We start from the raw sequence: 21,523 nt of genomic DNA, 5'->3' as shown, positions 1-21,523 counted from the left end.
TATAGTGAGTATTCTGGGAGGGCCAGAATAACAGCTGAAGACTGATTCCAACCCCATGCTCCTAACCACTACCCTTGTTACTCTCTTCTTTACATTATGGGGTCTTCTCCTCCAACAGTATTCCTATTAATGAGTCAGCAGCTAAAGAGCTGCTCCACACGTAGGCAGACATTGTCTGTCCGGCTTCCACCTGCCACCCAGAGTCCCATGCCCTACCTGAAAGCAAGCATATTTGTAGACAGAGCCACCAGTGAGCTGGGGTACAACAGAGAGCGTGGCCACATCCACATACTGGTTAGGGAAGAGGAAGAGGTCTACACAGCAGCCTTGGGCCACACACTCTTTGGCCAGGGTCTGATAGGCACCTGTCTGAGGCTGGAACAGAGTCTGGGAAGGAACAGGAGAAAACATTCGAATATCTCAGCTCTACCCTATTTGAAAACTGTATATTTAATATGGGATATTCAAATATATGTAAGACTTCAGATCTACCTCATAAGCATTTGCAGGAGTAGTAGAACATTCTCTTAAAAAGAAGAATCTATCAAGGGGCACCTGGGTGGCTCAATCAGTTGAGCATCCGACTTTGGCTCAGGTCATGATCTCATGGTTCATGAGTTTGCGCCCCACATCAGGCTCTGTGCTTACAGCTCAGAGCTGGAGCCTGCTTCAAATTCTGTGTCCCCCTCTCTCTCTGCCCCTCCCCCACTCACACTCTGTCTCCCTCTTTCTCTCAAAAATAAACATTAAAAAAAGAAGAAGAATCTATCGAGCGCTTTGGGATGAGATGGGGTAGAGAGGTGTGGGAGCACTGGAGAAGGTTGGCAGTCATGGACCTGACATGTGAAAGGGGAGAGTGTCTCATCCCAGTCCCCCTCAAGAAAGTTGAGAGTATTGCATTGTGGGGGCCCCTGAGTGTCCGACTTCAGCTCAGGTCATGGTCTCATGGTTTGTGAGCGTCAGCCCCACGTAGAGCTCTCTGCTGTCATTGCAGAGCCATCTTCGGATCCTCTGTCTCCCTCTCTCTGCCCCTCCCCCTCTCATGCTCACACTCTCTCTCTCAAAAATAAATACACATAAAAAAAAAAAAAGTACTACATTATGAAGAGTCACCACCTTCCTCTGTAATAGAAAGTTCTCCCCCCATCTCCCAATCCCACACCTTCTCCTTGTCTGTGTTGATCAACTTCCTGTCGTCTCTGTTCTTCAGTTTCCCTGGGGCCTCTGCAATGGGCAGGGAGGTGTGGAACAGAAACAGCTTCCCTGCACACTCAGCAGCCTAGGAAAGAGAGGACTACTTGTTCATTCTTTCCTTTATTCAGCTATTCATTCATCCCTTCCCTCATCATTTATTTGGTGCCAATTATGTCAGATACGCTGACTCATTGGGCAGTCATCAATCACTAAAGAAAGTTATATCCCAGGGAGTAAGATGGTCAGAAGAAAGTGAGGCAGAGAAGTTGCCAGGGTTCTAGCCTTACCTTTAGAGCCTCCATCCCAGCCTGGATAACTGGAGCAAATACTGTCTCTGTCTCTCTTGTGTCTGCAAACATTTCAGGAATCTGGTCCAATAAGCTGAAAAGATAGATGATGGGAGGCAATCAAAATTGCTATCCAGATTCAATACCTTAGCCCTCAATTCACTGAAGAATCATGTTCCCCCCACCCCAGACTGAAAGCTCCTGAGGCACAGTCCCTGTCCATCTGCTGACCCCTCTGCTCGACTGACTTTCTCTGATTGTCTCTACCCCATTCCCACTTTATCCCCACAATCTGGCTCTTACCTGGTGATGACTGCCCGAGACTCACTGACATTGACCAGGAAGCCATCCAGCAGTGGCACAAACATGTCAGCCACATCAGATACAACCATCATCTGTGGCTGGGCCAATGAGCTTTTCACATTGTAGAAGTGGAGCACCTTATTATAGGTGACAAAGCCAACACGGATTGCTGACTCTTCTGCTCCACTCTCCCTGTAGAAGGTAACATTGTTACCCACACTTGGCCACCTTCTCCACCTACTGAGTCAACCAGAACCCACCCCCACCCCAGTGATTATCCAAAAAAAGAACCCTGGCTCCATAAGTCTCACCTAGGTAGAAAATCTAACAGTGACTTGAGCTCCTCACAGAGGAGCCTAACAAGACCACTTCTGATGGCATTGTAGGAGACATCAATCATGAAGATAAAGGCAGGAGGGCTGGGAAACTTATTGTTCTGCAAAGGAAGGAAATGTTGGGGAGAGAAGGGCATTGGTAAGCAGGCTAGTTGACTAGAGAAGTCAATATCAGAGGGGACAATGAAAGGGTGAGGAAAATGAACACAGCAATTCTCAGCTGTCTCACTGTCTTCCACCCACTTCTCCTCCCCATGCTACTTTCTCTTACCTTGCAGTAATCTACAGTGGCCAAGAATTCATAAGAGCCCAACGATAGCTCAGGACGGTCATAAGCATCCACACGTTTGCCGGTATGATCCAGATGTTGAAAATACTGGGGGGGAACTGTGAGGAGTACGTCAGAATATTACTCAAATGTCCACTCTCAATCTTAGTAGTCTTGCACTGGCTAAGCTCACTCTACCACCCCACATCCCCATATGTGCCCTACTTCCACAGTTCCTGAATAAGGGAACCTTACCTATCTAACTAGAAAGAGAATAATGAAGATGCAATTCAGAACACCACCCCCCCCCCCACCAATCCCAGCCTCTGTGAACATACCATCATTGATACAACTGCAAAAGCAGCACTGGAAGCGCCTCCCTCCCTCAATGAATTGCATGAAGGGGCACATATATGCTTTGCAGCGATTGCAGCGCAAAGGGCCAGATTCCCCATGGTCCACGACATACGGTGAAGCCTAAGGAGCAAAGGGGAGGGGCTCAGACAAAGGAAAGCTACAGCGGGTTGAGACATGTGGCAGTAGATGAAGAACAACCTGGAGGGGAGAAGGGCATGGTTGAGATACCTTGCCTGAGGAGGGAATACAGTGAAAGGGAATGAAGACAAACGATGAGGGTACCAGGCACAGGAATGTCCCTAAGAGTTCAAATTCTATAGTCCCCTCTTCTTACTCCTCATCTCCACAACTCCTCTTCTTGAAAGAGAACTGTGAAAGTGGCCCTAACAAATCAGGGGCTGCTATAAGCATATAAGGAGAAAGCCAAAGATTCCCTAGGATTCTCGTTTCAGGCCCTATCTTCAATTCTCTTCACTCTTGCCCTAGGGATCTTGACTCTGCTTCCTTCCCCAACCAGGTATTTATGACACTGATCCTCCCCATCCCTGGATATCTGTGACATCTACCACTGTCTCAACTAGATGCCATGCTACAGATAAGAGACCAGCAGCTAAATGTCTAACCATCCCCACTGAGATCCAGAGAGAAAGAGAAAAACACAGTGCAAGACAGAGAAACAAGATGTAAAGTGAGCCAGTTATAGAGAAATCCACTCTCAATTCATTAAGCCAGGCATAACCAGACTTTCCTGCCAAAGCCTGGCAGAGCAGCTGACAAGTTCTCTCTCTCTCTTTTCTTGCTGATTTCAGGTAATGAGGTGAAAAATCAGGGCCCAAGCCAGATAAGAGAAGGACTATTGGACCCTGATCAACCTTTTTCCCTTATATGATTTCCTAACATTCCCTAACTCACCAGGGATGTTAGGACAGTATAGAATAAAAGTAGAATGATGTACCTGTAATCATCTGGAGATGACCGTAAGGCTTCTGCATTCAGCTGTCTCCTCCCCTACAAGTTGGCCCTGCCTCTTTTCAGTTTGTTTCCCATATGGACCATGCTCCCACCCAACAACTTCTTGGGCTTTTACTCTCATCACAACCACACCCATCAGGCATGGGCCCTTGGGTAGAAAGCTATTGAGATACTCTCCCTTCCTGCCCAACCAGGACTTCTTTCATTGTGACTGCTAGAATCACTTTCAGAAAGAAGTCTTATGCCCCCTCTTTTCCTCCCCCTTCTCTTCCTCCCTTTCATTATACTCCAGTCCCTTCCCTGACTCACCTCCTCTGGTGGCAGCCTTGCCAGTGGCTTGATGACAGCTGCTAGAGGCACCTGGGCTTGTTTAGCCATGTCAGATGTGCAAGGGATATTATAGGATGTGCATCGGATGTATCGGGGACTTGCATTCCCTGAAGTAGGAGGTAGAAAACCTAAGTCAGATCACAGAATCCCTCTAGACACCAGCTCTCCATTGCTGATCCACCTCATCACCCCGACATATGCTAGAGCTGATGGCGGCTTTTCCCCTAGAGGGACTGGTCTCTGATTAAAGACTAACAGAAGCCCTATCCATAAGCTGATAATCTTGGAGAAAAGACCCTCACAGGAAGGAATTAATACCCTTCTTACCTTGGTCTTTCACCAGGAAGTTGGTGGTGACTAAGGGTGGCACCTGGCCCCGTACTCCAGTAACAAATGGCTCTGAACCCCGGTTGTTCCTGTCATCCTCAATAACCTGAATCTGTAGGGAAGAAATGAAATGAGTGAGGGTGACACAAGAAAGGGAAGTACCAGGTCCTAGAAAACCAGGAGAAAGAAAGGCTAGAGCTACTGCACAGAAACTAGTAATTTACTAAGAACACCTCATGCACCAGGCCTGCTCTCGTTCTGGAGATCACATAAAATGCTACAATGCCAATCTTCTGCTCTATAATCAGTAGCAAGATGCTGTACAGTCAACACTGAGAAAGGGCTTCTTTATGAATTACCCTGACCCCCAATCAGTGGTGACCACCCCATTATTCCCCCCACTCCAGGAAAGTTCCAGCTCTCATCACAAACCTTCAAATATATCAGATTTCACTTCCCTCCCACATTACATGCCCCCCCCCCCCACTCCTCTCACCAAGACACATTCTGAGTCAGAGCAGGAAAACAGACAACGATAACCATGTAAAAATGAAATCTACCTGGAATGACTCTACACTCAATGAAAGTAGAAGGGACAGGGTGAGGAGAGGATTAAACAGAAATGAACAGGTAAGGTGAGGAAGCAGATGCTGCCTTATTTTCAGGTAAGCATCCATGTGTAAATATGGGAGAAGAGGATTAAGTACCCAATCCTTACAAGCCCAATCCTCAGTCCCCCACATTTTGACAGATCCAGCAAAGGAAAGGAAAAAAAAAAAAAAGATTTTGCAAAGCTGGTAATCAGATCTTTGTGTAGGCTGATGACCTTTGGTCAGTACTTCAAGATGGTTTGTAAAACCAGAAAAAGTAAAGGGAGAATAAGACTCCATATTACATAGGAGAAAGAGTTGAAGCTTAGAAATATATCAGAGTCAAATAGACTCTCCAGATGAGAAAGTGGCCCACACTTTCCCAAACCAGTAGTCTCTTCCCCTGTGAGAAATACCAGTATCCCAAACTTGTACATTAGTAGTCACCTACCCAAAGTTTTTCCACAAGCTGTAGACATATCAGTCCCAAAGGGGAAGGACCTACTACTCAACTTTGTCCTGTTCCTTCAAATGTCACATGCAGGCTCCTGGAGGACCCAGCAGAACTAAAACCAAAGCTTAACATGCCACCTTACAGCCTGGTCTTCTACCACCCCATACTCAAGGCACTGCCAAACAGCTTGTTATTTCATTACATGGTGACTTGAGACATGCACATCCTTCTGGTTTGTAAAAGTGAGGGTCTAGAAGGACTAAGGGAAGAGGGTGGAGAGGGATGGACATGGTGGATGAGGTGAAGATGAGGTCACAGGCATGCATGGGTGGCATTAACACAGGGATGACACGCACACACACACCACCCCCTGCACTTACTGGACTAGGAATGGCATCAGGGTCTATTCTGTGCCTGGTTTTCTGCTGAGGAGGCAGCTCATTGAGTTGCTTTTAGTGTTTTAATAATAAAGGCAGCAGGGGAATACAGGGAGGGAGACAAAAGAACAAGAAGCAGATGTTACTTCTCTTGACCCTGATGAATTAGACATGAATAGCTGGAGCCCAGCTCATACTGCTGAAATCAGGCCCCCTCTAGGTCAGAAATTCCAGGGCTCTCTGGCCCAACACACAGGCTTTAATGGCTCAGACTATGATGTAGAAAGATAAAGTGGCAAATAGGAAGCAAGTTTTAGAGAGAGGGGCTGAATGGGAGAAATCTTAAGAAGGAAGAAGAGGGATGTTCCCCCCAAAAGGCCAAACTCCCATCTAAGGACCGTGCTTATGCTTAAAGAAGCCTTTCCTCACATCCAACCCAGATTCTACTTCTCCCTGAAGGAGACGAAAAGGAGGGGCTGCTTAATCCTCTAGGGTTGCTCTTAGCCAAAAGGGTCCTTCACCATGGTAATTCCCCAAAGGAAGAGGAAAGAGAACAGAATGGAATATGACAATGGCTAAGCATGGTGAGGTAACTGACATAGCAAATGTTGCAGACAGAACTATAAAATAGCCCCCACTTGGGAGTACAGTCCCAGCCTCTATTCCAAGTAGGATAAGGAAGCCCTAAGGATTCTGATGATGGCTGTAAGAGTGCAATTCACCCCCCTCCTGGGAGAAGCAGCTTCCCCACATTGCCCTTATAAACTGTAGATCACTTTTCCCCCATCCACACAGCAGGATTCTAGCCAACAAAAGTACTGGAGGTTTCTTCCTAAAACACTGTCCAACTAGGGGCACAGAGAAACCAATGAGGCTTTCCTTCTCTTAACACCTACCATCAGAGAATTCCTACCAGATCTACCCATTAAGAAGACTGCTATCCTACTAAATCTAAAAGGACAAGACCTGGACCCAGCTACTACTCCACAGAAGGGTAGAGGTTACCATGCTATGTCCAATAGTGACAGAAGGCAGTACTCAACCCAGCTGTCTACTGACACTACTGATCACTCTTAGCTTTGCTTTCTTCCCTGCTCAGCTATAGAGTAAAAGTGCCCCCAAAAGATTTCTGGGGCCTCAAGTTCCAGTTCAAAGAGTCAAAAATTACATCTAGGTTCTATACCTAACAAGATAAATGAAAAGGGAAAATAATCAGAAAACGCTAGGCAAACATCTCATCTAGGTTGACTCATAAGGTTGACTCACTTATCTGGCAGCCACAAACTCCTTCCCTAGGACCACATAAGTATCTACTTACAGGGCTTGGGATGGCATCAGGATCCAGGCGCTTAGGAGGCAGTGGTTGAGGAGGCCCAGGCTGACTGCCAAAAGTGGATGCTCCTGGGTAGGGACTTCCATAATTGGGCTGAGGGCCCCTGGCTGGTCCAAAGGAACCTGAAAGACAAGGGCACAGGTTGATAAATTCAAAATCTCCGATCTCTTCTTAAGGCCTCAGGGAAATGACTAGACTCCTATAAGTATAGAGGTAATGACCGTTCAGAGAAAGACCATACTATCTGAACTAAAAGAAAAAAGAATGTCTTATAAATCCTGCATCCTAGTAATAATACCCTGAAGCTACCCATCTAGTTCACCGCTTAGCAAGCAATATTAAACAAACAAAAACACCTGAATAGTTGAAGCCTTTGGCTTCTAGACAGACCTTGGGAAAAACTTACCATTTTGTTGCAGCTGATAGCCTGGCTGCTGGGAGGAGTGCATAGGTGGTGGTGGTCCTGGGGGCCCAGTCATCTGGCTGCCAGGAGGCAGAGCTTGAGGAGGAGGTGAGGACACATGGTTGGGCTGGCTCACAGAGGGCCCCCCAAAACCCTGTCCAGGCAGGAGTGGACCAGTCATCGAAGGCATCCGAGGACCCCCTGAAGCTGGGGATGTGAAGCTGGAGGCCTGTGGTGGGGCAGATCGCTGGGGAGGCTGGGCCCCAAGATGACCCTGGCCCTGGCTAAGGGGAGGAGCCTGGCCCTGAGGATAGGAGCCATACAGACCAGAGTTGGGGAAACTTCCTGAGGCTGAGGCCAGCGATGTTGGTGGGCCTGAGAAGTAGAAGAGATACAGTCAGAACCCTAGTCATTTTTCCTTCCCCTTTCCACATGAGAGGGGCAGGAATGACCATTCCTATCGGCTGGCCCTCAGAAGCACAAGAAATAAAAGGGATTCGGGTATACACCAGAGTCTGATGCTTTTAAAAAGAAGGGGAAGGTAGGGGCACCTGAGTGGCTGTCAGTTAAGTGTCCAACTTCGGCTCAGCTCATGATCTCACGGTTTGTGAGTTCAAGCCCCAAATCAGGCTGTGCTGACAGCTCGGGGCCTGGAGCCTGCTTTGGATTCTGTGTCTCCCTCTCTGTCTGCCCCTCCCCACTCACACTCTGTCTGTCTCTCTCTCTCAAAAATAAATAAACATTAAAAATATATATATTTAAAAAGAAGGGGAAAATAACAATCCTGGGGTCATCAGTACTCACCATAGCCCAGCCCCACAGGGGGAAGGGCTGGAGCCACAGCACCACTGATCTGCATTCCTGCCAGCTGAGCAGTCACCTGTGCACTTGTCGGGGGAGGGCCAAAGGGCTGAAGCACAGCTGGCTGGCTGACCACAGGGGCCAATGGGACTGACCCAAATGGCTGAGACCCAGGGAACCTGTAAATACAAGGAAGGCAGAGGTAACAAGTAGGCTAGGAGACCCCTCAAAGTTGTCAGGAGCTCCACATCATACAGGAAACTATACTGTTCTACAGCATCTTCCTGTCATCCTGGGCTCTTGTATGGCTTCATGTTTTTGTATATTTGTAGATGTATTACATTCCTGATGATCCACACTATGATTATTCATGGAAAATCTTGTTTTCCATTAGGTTCACTCCACGAACATATGCCAAGCACCCTCAGATCAGGTATTATTTATTCTACTAGTTAGATTATCACCTCCTCTGACTCAACAGAGTTAAACAATCAAAGTACTTATTACTTTATCCTGGCTAAAGGTGTTAAGAGCAGAGTAAGTCATCTGAGTTTGACATTCTGTACTAATCAGAAAGATGATGCCAGCTCTACCAGAAAGGGACCAGGAAAACAGGACACAAACCACAGAGCCTTCTAGCCAGGTTTATCTAGCAAAGCCTCATTACTTGGATAGCGACACCGGACATTCCCATGGTATCAGATGGCACATTAAAATATAAATACAGGGGGGCGCCTGGGTGGCGCAGTCGGTTAAGCGTCCGACTCCAGCCAGGTCACGATCTCACGGTCCGTGAGTTCGAGCCCCGCGTCGGGCTCTGGGCTGATGACTCAGAGCCTGGAGCCTGTTTCCGATTCTGTGTCTCCCTCTCTCTCTGCCCCTCCCCCATTCATGCTCTGTCTCTCTCTGTCCCAAAAATAAATAAACGCTGAAAAAAAAAAAAAAAAAAAAAAAAAAATATAAATACAGGGGCGCCTGGGTGGCGCAGTCGGTTAAGCATCCGACTTCAGCCAGGTCACGATCTCGTGGTCCGTGAGTTCGAGCCCCGCGTCAGGCTCTGGGCTGATGGCTCAGAGCCTGGAGCCTGTTTCCGATTCTGTGTCTCCCTCTCTCTCTGCCCCTCCCCCGTTCATGCTCTGTCTCTCTCTGTCCCAAAAATAAATAAACGTTGAAAAAAAAAATTTTTTAATATAAATACAAAATCATTCCAGTAGCATTGCATATCAACTAGTAACTAAAGTGGTGTTTTATGTTGATATTACTGCAGAAATCTACAACATAGATTATACATAAAAGCTCCATATGAGATTTCAAGAGTGAATCAAACTCTTCACAACAATAATCAGTTACACTTAAATTCTGATTTACTCTTCCTGCTTATTTTGTCTCTACTAAACAACTTGTACTTTATTATATTTTGTATAATAAATATGTTTATTATATTAGTCTTGTAGTTTAACACTTTTCTTTCATTCATTCATTCAATTACTATTTTCTGAGTGTTATGCTAGTGAACCTTATCTCCCTGAGAGAGCAGCTCTGCATTTGTTGTCCTTTGTTGGGCTCTGCATTTTTTGTCTTCCATAGCACCAAACATACTGTTAGCTCCATAGCCTAAGCCCATAAATCCTTGTCAGAATAATTATATTTCATGGTTACTACTCCATTAACATGGATAATACTATCAACTACCCAATGTTATTCCATCACATGCCTGAGTAATAATAAAATACCACCTTATCTCTAAGTAGCGTTACAACTTATAAAGCATCTCTAAGTGCTTTATTTAATGTAATCCTCACAGCAAAATGAGGACACAGCAGATAGAAAAGTAAGACATGAAGAGTGTAAGTGGCAAACTAGGCTAGAACTAGAGCCCAGACCTGATCTTAGTTCAATGTACTTTACTGTTTAATTATGAAGTGTAACATAAATAGAAAAAAAAAAAACATAAAACAAGTATTTACTGTTGAATAATTATAATACAAATACCAATGTAACTAAAAACCAGGTCAAGAAATAGAATACATTAGCACCCAAAGGCCCAGTGCTCCTCCCCTCCATCATAGCCCTCTCTCTTCTCCCAGAGGTAACCACTTTCCTAACTTCCTAATAATCATTCCCTTGTCTTTAAAACAACATAGTTCAGTTCTGTCACTTTTTAAAAAAATATTTATTTTATTTATTTTGAGATGGAGCACGAGTGGGGGGTGGGGGTGGTGGGGAGAGAGGGAGAGAGAGAGAATCCCAAGTAGGCTCCACACTGTCAGCACAGAGCCCAATATGGGGCTCAATCTCACAAACAGCAAGATCATGACCTGAGCCAAAATCAAGAGTTGGACGCTCAACCAACTGAGCCACCCAGGTACCAGTTCTGTCACTTTTTTACACTTTTGTAAACAGAATCACTTCACATATACTCCTTGAGTTTTCCTCCTTTTGTTCAACCATGATTATGAAATTCATCTATGCTGTTGCATGTAGCATTTCCTTTCATCACTAAATGTTAGTCTGCTAAATAAATGTGCCATGATTTACTTAAGTATTTTAATGTAGATCTCTAGGTTTTTCTAATTTTTTTTTTCTAATTTTTTAATATTACAAACAATGTTGCTATGGACACTCATATACCTGTTTATATACATGAATTTTTCATATATATATATATATATATATATACATGAATTTTTCTAAGGCATGTATCTATGAATGAGTTGCTGGGTCATAAGGTATGTATATCTTTATTTTTTTTTAATGTTTATTTTTGAGAGACAGAGAGAGAGCAAACGAGCACAAGTGGGGGAGGTACAGAGAGAAAGGGGGACAGAGGATCCCAAGTGGGCTCCATTCTGACAGCAGAAAGCCCAATGCACGGCTCAAACTCACACACTGTGAGATCATGACCTGGGCTGAAGTCACTCAACCAACTGAGCCACCCAGGTACCCCTGTTATCTTTAATTTTAACAAATAATTCCAAGCTATTTTCCCAAAGTAGTTGTTCTAATTTGCATCTGATCACCGGTGGATAAAGAGTTCCTGTTATTCTGATAGTCCAGCAATATTTGGGACTCTCAGACTTTTTAATTTTGCCACTTTGATGGATACATAATAGAATAGAATCTTGTTACGGCTTTTGATTTGTACTTTTCTCATTATTTATGAGGTTGGATAGCTTTTTAATATGTTTCTTCTCTTTTTCAAAATATCTTATATTGTACTCACACTACTTGTGATGATGTGAGATGATAAAGTCCCTACGCGATGAGATGAAGTGAAGTGAATGATGTAGGCATTGTGAAGAAGTATTGAGCTACTATTGACCCTCTGACAGTATGTCAGAAAGAGGATCATCTGCTTCTGGATTGCAGAAAGGGAGACTACTGTAATGGTTGCTTAAGGTTGAGAGAGTGGGGGACTGAAGAAATAGCTAAATAATGGTAGCTACTGAGCTAAAGGATATGGTGTTTTTTCTTGAGGTGATGAAAATATTCTAAATTGTAATGGTTGCACATTATCTGCGAATATATTAAAAGCCATTCAACTGTACACTTTATTTTTTATTAAGTTTATTTTTGAGAGAGAGCGAGCACAAGTGGGGAGGGGCAGAGAGAGAGAGGGAGTCAGAGAATCCCAAGCAGGCTCCACGCTGTGAGCATAGCCTGATGTGGGGATTCAAACTCACAAACTGTGAGATCATGACCTCAGCTGAAATCAAGAGTCAGACGCTCAACTGACTGAGCCACCCAGATGCCTCTGAATTGTACACTTTAAATGGATGAACTGCATGATATGTGAATTATATCTCAATTGAGTTGTGTTCAAAAATGCAATCAAATAAAATTGCCCTAAAACCTCAGACCTCCCTCAAGCTTTTGCTCCTTCTTTAGCCAAGCATTACAAAAGAATTGGTCTATATTCTATCTCCATGTCTTTAGTTCCTATTCCCTTTCTCTTTAAAGATTCTTCTTTCTGGGTTAATTTTCCTTTCTTTCCTTAGTCTATCCCTTGATAATTTTCTCAGCCAAGGTCGATACATGGTAAACTCTCAGTCAGTTTGTAAATATCTGTATTTGTACTCTCTCTTAGCCAGGTACATAAATCTACATTGACAATTACATTCCCTTAGTCCTTTCAAGGCACTAGTCTACTATCTGCTCTCTTTTAATAGTCTCTATTTAGTCTAATCAATTTTTATTTTTTCGCTCTGAGAATCCTTTACAGCCTGGGTTGAGGGAGTGTGGTTGTTTCACATTTGCTTCTGAAAGATACTCCAAAGATATCGCCACCCAAGATGACATTTTTTAAAAAAGCTTTGAGGGGCGCCTGGGTGGCTCAGTCGGTTAAGCGGCCGACTCCGGCTCAGGTCATGATCTCACAGTCCGTGAGTTCGAGCCCCGCGTCAGGCTCTGTGCTGACAGCTCAGAGCCTGGAGCCTGCTTCAGATTCTGTGTCTCCCTCTCTCTCTGACCCTCCCTCGTTCATGCTCTGTCTCTGTCTCAAAAATAAATAGACATTAAAAAAAAAAAAATTAAAAAAAAAAAAAAAAGCTTTGAAAGGGGTACCTGGGTGGCTCAGTCAGTTGAGCGTCCGACTTCAGCTCAGGTCATGATCTCACAGCTTGTGAGTTAGAGCCCCGCGTCAGGCTCTGTGCTGACAGCTCGGAGCCTGGAGCCTGCTTCAGATTCTGTGTCTCCCTCTCTCTCTGCCCCAACCCACTTGTATTCTGTCTCTGTCTCTCTCAAAAATAAATAAACATTAAAAAAAAATTTTTTTAATAAAATAAAATAAAAAAACTTTGACATGGGGCACCTGGGTGGCTCAGTAGGTTGAGCGTCCAACTTCACCTCAGGTCATGATCTCATGATTCATGAGTGTGAGCCCCCCATCGGGCTCTGTGCTGACAGCTCAGAGCCTGGAGCTCGCTTCAGATTCTGTGTCTCCCTCTCTCTCTGCCCCTCCCCCTCTCATGCTCTCTCTCTCTCTCTCTCTCTCAAAAATAAATAAACATTAAAAAAATAATGATAATAAAAATAAAAAAGCTTTGAAACACAATTTGTATACCATTAAATTCATTCCTTTTAAGTGTACAATTCAACGATTTTTTGTAAATTTAGAGCTGTGCAACCATCACCAGAATCCAATTAAAAAAATTTTTTTTGATGTTTATTTTTATTTTTGAAAGAAAGACATATATGTATACATATCTAGTATAGATATATATAGTATATGTTTTTAAATTATTACAGAATGAGGAGACTGTATGCAAAATTTTAAAAAGATACTGTTTTTAGTAATCACATTTGTGATAGTGTTAGTATTGTACTGAGACTGCTGTGTACAATAAGGGATAAAGTAAATGAGAAATTATGGCATATTTCAGTATTCTAATTCCATCATCCCCATAGCCTTAAGAAAAAGAAGAGATACAGGTATAATAGGTTAAGTAAAGGCTCTGTAGTCTTGAATTGGAAGTACAAATTTAAACATGTATATGTAGATATCTATAGATATGTAGATATGTGTTTCCTAGCTATGCTTACTGTAAAGGCCCAGGAGTGACCAATCAGTGAACGTGCCTAGTGCCCAGATTACGGCCACAAAATGTCATTTATCACCACCAAAATAAAGGATTTCTTGGAAAAATGCCTAATTCCTGGTCTGGGGCTTAAAATGTGTAAGACAATCCTAAGACATCTTATCATTCTCAAAGACTACTAGGGCCATGTCAGAAGTACTCAGGAGTCAACTTGAAGAAGCTCCCATTGGTCAAAGATGGAACACTCTAAACTTCAATAATGATGATAATTGCAGTGGATTGAAACCCATCAAATATGTTTTTTTTTTTAAGTTTATTTTGAGAAAAAGAGAGAGAGAGAAAGAACCTGAGTGGGGAGTGGCAGAGAGAGAGAGAGAGAGAGAGAGAGAGAGAGAGAGAATCCCAAGCAGGCTCTGTGCCACCAGTGCAGAACTCATGAATGCAAGATCATGACCTGAGCTGAAGTCGGGATGCTTAACCGACTGAACCACCCAAGTGCCCCAAAACCCATCAAATTTGTTTAAATTCAGGGTGCCTGGGTGGCTTGGTTGGTTAAACATCTCACTCTTGATTTCGGCTCAGGTATGATGTCATGTTTTGTGTGATAGAGCCCCGTGTTCAGCTCTGGCTGACAGCATGGAGCCTGCTTGGGATTCTTTCTCTTCCTCACTCTCTCCCTCAAAATAAATAAATAAAAACTTTAAAAAATATATATGTTTAGGAGCATCTAAGTGGCTCAGTTGGTTAAGCGTCCAACTTCGGCTCAGGTCACGATCTCATGGTTCACGAGTTCGAGCCCACCATAGGGCTTGCACAGGGCTGCTGTCAGCACAGAGCCTGCTTCAGATCCTTGGTCCCCCCCTCTCTCTGCCCCTCCCCTACTCTCTCTCTCTCTCAAAAATGAATAAACATTTTAAATAAATAAAAATATGTATGTTTAAATTTGTAAATTCGAAATAACATTAAAAAAGAAGAGGTCACCTTCAGTAGGTAACAAAGGACCAATTCATTCCCTTATAAACTTGGAAATAAAGGTAAATAAGCAAGCATTTAACCTATATGAGCTGCACAAGTAACCAAACAACACAAGAGGAAAACTGTAACAGTATTCAAACAATTAAATGAAAAACAAAAGAATTCAAAAGTATCACCATTTTGAAAACCCAAGGAATTAATATACATATGTATTAAGCTCCAACAACTGCTAACATTACAAAAAAAAGACAAGCTATTAAGAAAGCAAGTCTCTGGATCCAGCTGCCAATTTGCAGAGAATACAGAGAAAAGAGGAACATGTTGAACTGTAATATGAATTTGGAGCCAGAAGAATCAAGACTGTGGGAAACTCTTCAGGTCAATTGGCTTCAGTTCTTCAACAGATAAATAGAAAGAAAAGAAAGAGATGGAGGATGGCGGGTGCCTGGGTGGCTCAGTCAGTTAAGCATCTGACTCTTGATCTCGGCTTTGATCATGATCTCACGGTTTGTGAGATTGAGCCCCAAGTCTTGGGATTCTCTATCTCCCTCTCTCTTTGCCCCTCCCTCGCTTGCTCTTTCTCTAAGAAAGAAAGAAAGAAAGAAAGAAAGAAAGAAAGAAAGAAAGAAAGAGAACCTGTCAACTTAAAGACACATCAAATTGTTTTTTGGTTTTTTAAACAGGCAAAACTAAACTGTGGTATCTAGGGATGTACATTTGGGTGTAAACTATTTTTAAAAACACAACAAAGTGGTTACTATAAGAGGATAATCATTACTCATGAGGATAAGGAGAGAGTTATGACTGAATTGAGGCACGTGGAAGGGGCTTTTGGGGCGTGTGGCAGAGTTCTTTCTATTTCTTCATCTGGGTTGTAGTTACAAGGGTATTCACTTTACAATAATTTCCTAAGCCATACATTTGTTCTGTATCGATTTTTCTGTATGTGTTTTATATTATAATGAAAAGATCTATTGCATAAACAAACAAATAAATGTAAATGTGTTACTCCCCAGCTTAAAACTCTCCAATGGCTTCTCACTCCAACTAAAATCAAATTTATACTTCCTACTATGACTTACAAAGCACTACATGATACGGCTCTTGACTATATTTCTACCTTATCTCGTCCACACTCCATTCTGCTCTAGTCACGGTGGCATTCTTGCTCTTTCTCACACCCACTAAATTAATTTCTCCATCAGAGCCTTTACACTTGTTTCCTCTATCCAAGACATTCTTCTCCCAGATCTTTGGATAGCTCCCTGAGTCATTTCATAGAAGTTTCAAACATCACTTCAGAGAGGCTTTCCTTGACCAATGTATTTAAAACAGCTCCCTACCTCCTCACCAGACATTCTGTATATCCCTACTCTGTTTTATTTCTTATTTATATTTGTCTACTTGTTATCTTCTGTGTACTCCACTAGACTATAAATTCCACCAGGGCAGAGATTCGGTCTGTTTTGTTTGCTGCTTTATCTCCAACCTGTAGAACAACATCCAACACATAATAATACAAAATAAATATTTTTGAGTGGCTGAATGAATGAATTTCTTATACTGCTTCTCAGTGTTTTCTAACACACAAGATTAGGGAGCACTTCCCAGGGTCTTTCCGATGCTAACATCTGATGCTAAAAATGTATATTCTGGACACCCAATAAAAATGTCAGAAAGTGACTCTTCCATTACCACACACCCTACTCACAGTTATACTTTATCCTTTGTTTACCAAAAAACAAACAATAGTCCAACAGAGATGACTTGCTTTCCCTTAATGGACTTCCATACAAAGACAGGTGTTTATTGGATCATGTACCACCAAAGTTTTTATCATTTATGTGGTTTTTCTTTGAGTATCTTTCTTTTCAAAACTGGTCACACCCAAACTTATCCAGTAAGTCCTACTAACTGCCTGATCTAGAGGAAAGGGAGAAGTCAGAAGAGACATAAATAATTCTGAGATCCTTTCTTCCTGTTTCTCCCTGAGGGCAGGCTCAGTATGATTGCAACAATTATTGAAGATATATGTCTAGTCAAGAAAAAAACTCAAGTTCACAGAAAGAATATACAAAAGAACTCAGGTACGAAGATGGGTTAATGATCTATGGAGTAGACAACAGCAGCACCCATAATCTGGAAAAATGAAAACAAAATACAAAAAAGTAGAGGGAAGAGAAAAAAGGATCTAAGAGAAAGTCAAGAAAAAAGAAACAGGCCCTCATCCTTTCCTAATCCTTCTAATTTCATCAGACCGATTTTAGGTTGACCCAAATACATACCTCTGCATCTGAACAGTAGAGCTCGGCCCATTCTGTACATCTCCTTGGCCAAACTGGCCATAAGCAGCCTGGCCACAAGGGGCCTGTGCTGTTGAGGCTGGAGGTGCCTCTGAAGAAGGTGGGGCTCTTGACACACCTGAGGGTAAAGGACAGAAACTAAGCAATTGGGAAATAACTTTCTTCTCCACCCTGAGCAAGGAATATAAAGCAAGAAGAATTAATAAGCTCAGAGCTTCACTGGCCCAGTGCCACAGCTTTAATATCAAAAGGATACCATGAACATGCAACTCCAGCTACAGCAGATTCTGAACATGGACGCCCAGTCAGAGAGTCTCCACTCTTCTAGACAGATATACTATACGTGAAGCTGTAACTAGAGCCACAAGAACATAAGGGCTTCCTGCAATCACCATACACTTTCATACAATCCAGGACAGTCTAATGTTCTTACCCTAGACAAAAAGTCAACTCTTTAAAAAAAAAAAAAAAAAAAGATTTTATTTTTAAGTAATCTCTACACCCAACATGGCTCAAAGTCACAACCTCAAGATCAAGAGTCGCATGCTCCACTGACTGAGTCAGCCAGGTGCCCCCAAAAGTCAACTCTTTTAAGGAAAAGATCCTACTCCAGAACTCAGAAACTTTGAACATATGAGAAAGGTAGTACAGAAGGTGATCAAGTAATAAACTGAACTAATTTGTAAAGACAGGCTCCTGTTGGGGAGACTATTCTGCCAACCTCTTTTTCATATATTCTACTTATCCTAACCATCTACTTCTAAGTGTTGATGTTCCCAATATTACATGGCTCAGGAAAGTAATCTCAGGTTGGAGACTCTGCCCAGTGGTTCAGTCAGGACAGCTGACTTGCCATCTCACTAGTGGTGCCACCTTTGTCTTCACAAAAGCTGTACCCCAGCCGTTTTGCTCCTCAGAGCTCCTATCAAAGCTATTTCTACTACCCCCGACCATCCTTTCTGAATACTATCCCCAACCATCCTTCCCACATGAAATGCAGGGAATTAGTTACTCGGCACATCACTTTGGAAATGTTGCTGACCCCTGTTCAAACAATTGTTTTTCTTTTGCTCTGTTACTCAATAGAGATTAGACAATTAGACAATTTAGAACCTGCCTACAGGTTAATTAATCTGAACCCGTTCACTAGCCATCCCAGAACCAGATAGGTTTTCCTTTCAATAATAAAACTTCCCATTGAGGCAATGCCAAACTCCATCCTGATAAGCCAGGACATGACAGATCAGAGGTGGACTCTGTCCAGCCAAAGTCTCAACCCAGAATAAGGCTCTTCCAAAGACCTGAGACCTAATCTCACCACTTGACAATTTTTTTTCTCAAAATCATAATTAAAACGGTAATACTTCATTCATTTCCCAAATCTTACCTATGCTTTCTTGGTGCCTTCTTTTTCCCATATCCTTGTATGCAATTTACTATCTTAAAAAGTTACGCATAAAGCATTTGGCATTAACTCTTCAGCTAGCCTAACCAAAGATCTGCTGTTAACCATTTTCCAAAAAGCCTTATGGACAGTCTGTAGAGTACCAGCTGCTCTTCTTGAAAAAGCAATGTAAAAGGCAAACACTGATCCTAAGGCAGCAGATTAGTCTTCTCTTATTGTCCTGATATTACAGAGCATCTAAGAAGCAGAGGAAACTCAAGAAAAGGCAAAAAATGGTATCAGCAGAAAGACATGAGAAGCACCAAAATTTAGACACACAAACACCACACTTTTTATCCACGAATTAGTTTCCCATGTCCCAGGGTCATTTATAAATAGAACCATTAATCCAATGACAGGTATTACCAATATACATGCAGAACAAGTGATTTCAGGGAGACTTTAGGTCAACAGGAAATATTCAATCCTGGTCACAGGCTCTGAAAGAGCTGTGACCACAACCTTTCCATCCAGCTGTGAACAAAGCAGCCAGTTGAGGCTATACATACAGGATGACACTCACATGAAATGAACTGCCACTGAACCTGGAAGATGTGCTTCCATTAGATGTCTTAAGGCAGAACTTATGTAAAAACAGGGAAGGGAAGACTGCCCACAGAGTTCTCGTAACCGAGAGCCAGAGGCACGTTCCTCAATCCCAGTCATCCCAACCCTCTAGGCAGCTTCCGTAAGGCAATACCACCCAGCTTGAACACTACTGATTCCCCTCCTAAGCTCAAAGGAAACTTGGAAACATACCTGGGGGAGGTGTTTGCTGATAGCCTGGTACTGGGCCATTGTAGGCTCCATAGGAAGTTGGGGGTGCTGTGGACCCTGGTTGCCCACCATAGCCAGACTGATGATATCCTGGGTAGACAGGCTGGGGCTGCCCAAATGGCGGCATAGGTGGAGCTGACTGGTTGACGTTCATTATGAGTGCATCCCCAACTTGGTCTCACCTAATAGATGAGAGAGAAGAGAGATATTAGTCAAAATCAACTTCCTAAAGAGAGAACAACTATTCAGGGTAGAAAGTATAGATAAAAAAAGGACTGACCTTATCAGGCAGTTATCAGCCTAATTGTTCCCATACTACCACAAGATCTTTGTAATTTTCTGCCCCAGCCAGTAGCCACATTACCTCCTCAAAGTAAGGATTTGTTACTGTGAACCCCATGCTTTGTCACTGCCAGGAGGGTATAAATTTCAACTTCAGATAGGCCCCATTGGAATGGGGAATAGCCTCCATTCCCCAGTGGTATAATTTCTAGTATCTAGTCACACAAGGAGTCCTGCCCCTGATGAACTACTGTGATATTATAAGTAAATGAAACAATGTTCCCACTTTCCATTCATTCACCCTAGCATCCATTCATTCAACAAACACTGAATACCCTCTAAAGTGCTAGTCATTTTCCATCACTCAGGCTACACATACAAAACAGATCAGTTAAATTCCCTCCTTCTCAAAAGACAAATTCTAGAGTAACTGATCAGAGAAATAAATTCTCTGGCTGAACTGCAATAATTCAAATGCTACTCCATCCCCAGTCTTTCCACCAAAAGAATGTATGGATTTGAAAACTAAAGCATTAAAATCATTAAATGCAAAGGACACCCAAAACTCTAGCAAGGTAACAGACACCAGTAAGTGCAGGCCAGGAACAAAAACTTCTCACAACAACCTAGGAAAACAGTTCAAGGATCAATGACAAAGATTTCATGTAAAAAGATCATTCACCTATCCTTCAAGCAGAGGGACTTCAAGCAGATTTGGAGTATTCCAAATCCCATCACTTCTCCCAACTATCCCGTTTCTGCTCTCCTTATGTTTGTCATGAATATAGGCCACCACTAAAATTATGACAATCTCACCCAGCAACAGAGGAATGAATGTGAGAGCCTTTCCCGGGTCCTTCCAAGAACAAGACTATCTGATCACATCTGAACGCCTTATCATTCAACTACCCTATACACAGATGGGGCACAGGAAGCAGGAGAGTTCACAGATGCTGTAGTGGAACAATGGGCCTCTCCCATTTGCTAAAGAGGGTCATCTTGATAATAGAAAAGCTGAGCTGCTCCTGGACTAGAATTCTTTAATCTTAAACCCATCTCAGGAGCTGTTCTTCCAAATCCTAAACCTTGCACAGGTCACAAACACTAAGCTTGACAGATGTCCCCTGCCCCTGTATCTTCCTAAATCAGTGTGGGGGCGGGGAGCGGAGGAAAGGAGCTTCTTCGCCAGGAAATAATCTCACACCCAAGAGTTTGGAGTAAGGCTCAAGTCTGGACTTCATTCTGGGTAGACAGCAGAGGGTGACAACCCAGGGGGCGGGGCAAGCTTCCTAGAACTCTGAAGGTAGTCGAGCTGTGGAGGCTGGGAGCGCCGGGAATCAAGACCAAGAAGTCAAGCTAGCTTCTCGGGCCACGACGAGAGGGCTGGTCCATTAAGCATGGAGATCGAGCGTCTCGCGCCCTTCAACAGGCTTGGGACAGGAAGCGGGAGCCGGAATCTGGGCCGGGAGGAGAGAAGGGAGCGTCTAGGACTGATTCAGGATTGTGGATGCGTGAGGTGAGGGTCTCTCTCCGTGCCCCGCCCCCAGGCTCCTCCCTTCCTTCTCGGACGGGACCCCGATCAGGCCAGTGATACCCCGGCTTCTCCCCTGCTGTCCTACCCACCAACCTCCCGATGCCACTCCTCACCCGGCTCCAGATCCAGGTTCGACTTCGTTCCTAACGTCAAGGATCCCAGGCCCAGCTTCCGGTTCCGAGGGGGCCTGAGCGTCGCCCCCGGAAGCTCCTCCCCCACGCTCCAGGGCCGGACACTCCTTCTGCCACGTCTGCAGTAGATGAGCGCGCAAGAACCCGGATGCCGCGCATGCGCCACGGTCTCTCCCGTCGTGGCTGCTGCCTGAAAGCCTCCGCAGGTT

The 21,523-nt window shown here is 43.6% G+C and overlaps 1 protein-coding gene across 5 annotated transcripts in view; it reads right to left on the bottom strand.

Annotated features, from left to right (window-relative positions):
* SEC24C (SEC24 homolog C, COPII coat complex component) overlaps nucleotides 1-21,523 on the bottom strand; it is a 27,858-nt gene extending 6,335 nt beyond the window's left edge. For 2 of the 5 annotated variants that reach the window (XR_007145497.1, XM_047826331.1), the window contains exons 1-16: nucleotides 21,297-21,522; nucleotides 19,350-19,549; nucleotides 17,129-17,264; nucleotides 8,335-8,510; nucleotides 7,534-7,905; nucleotides 7,113-7,249; nucleotides 5,798-5,866; nucleotides 4,374-4,485; nucleotides 4,026-4,153; nucleotides 2,726-2,864; nucleotides 2,391-2,506; nucleotides 2,096-2,220; nucleotides 1,785-1,976; nucleotides 1,482-1,575; nucleotides 1,163-1,279; nucleotides 217-387 (exon numbers count right to left, since the gene is read on the bottom strand). Coding sequence is in view for 4 of the 5 variants with exons in the window: in XM_047826331.1 (XP_047682287.1) it covers nucleotides 217-387; nucleotides 1,163-1,279; nucleotides 1,482-1,575; nucleotides 1,785-1,976; nucleotides 2,096-2,220; nucleotides 2,391-2,506; nucleotides 2,726-2,864; nucleotides 4,026-4,153; nucleotides 4,374-4,485; nucleotides 5,798-5,866; nucleotides 7,113-7,249; nucleotides 7,534-7,905; nucleotides 8,335-8,510; nucleotides 17,129-17,264; nucleotides 19,350-19,521 (2,256 nt within the window). In the remaining variant the exon portion in view is untranslated. Of the gene's footprint in view, nucleotides 1-216; nucleotides 388-1,162; nucleotides 1,280-1,481; nucleotides 1,576-1,784; nucleotides 1,977-2,095; nucleotides 2,221-2,390; nucleotides 2,507-2,725; nucleotides 2,865-4,025; nucleotides 4,154-4,373; nucleotides 4,486-5,797; nucleotides 5,867-7,112; nucleotides 7,250-7,533; nucleotides 7,906-8,334; nucleotides 8,511-17,128; nucleotides 17,265-19,349; nucleotides 19,550-19,647; nucleotides 20,668-20,853; nucleotides 21,107-21,296 lie in introns of those variants that run through there. The other 3 variants (XM_047826332.1, XM_047826333.1, XM_047826334.1) reach the window with 3 other exon arrangements.

The sequence above is a fragment of the Prionailurus viverrinus genome, chromosome D2 (assembly GCF_022837055.1).
Source record: "Prionailurus viverrinus isolate Anna chromosome D2, UM_Priviv_1.0, whole genome shotgun sequence".
Classification (NCBI taxonomy): Eukaryota; Metazoa; Chordata; class Mammalia; order Carnivora; family Felidae; genus Prionailurus; species Prionailurus viverrinus.
This window is presented reverse-complemented; position numbering and strand designations above follow the sequence as displayed.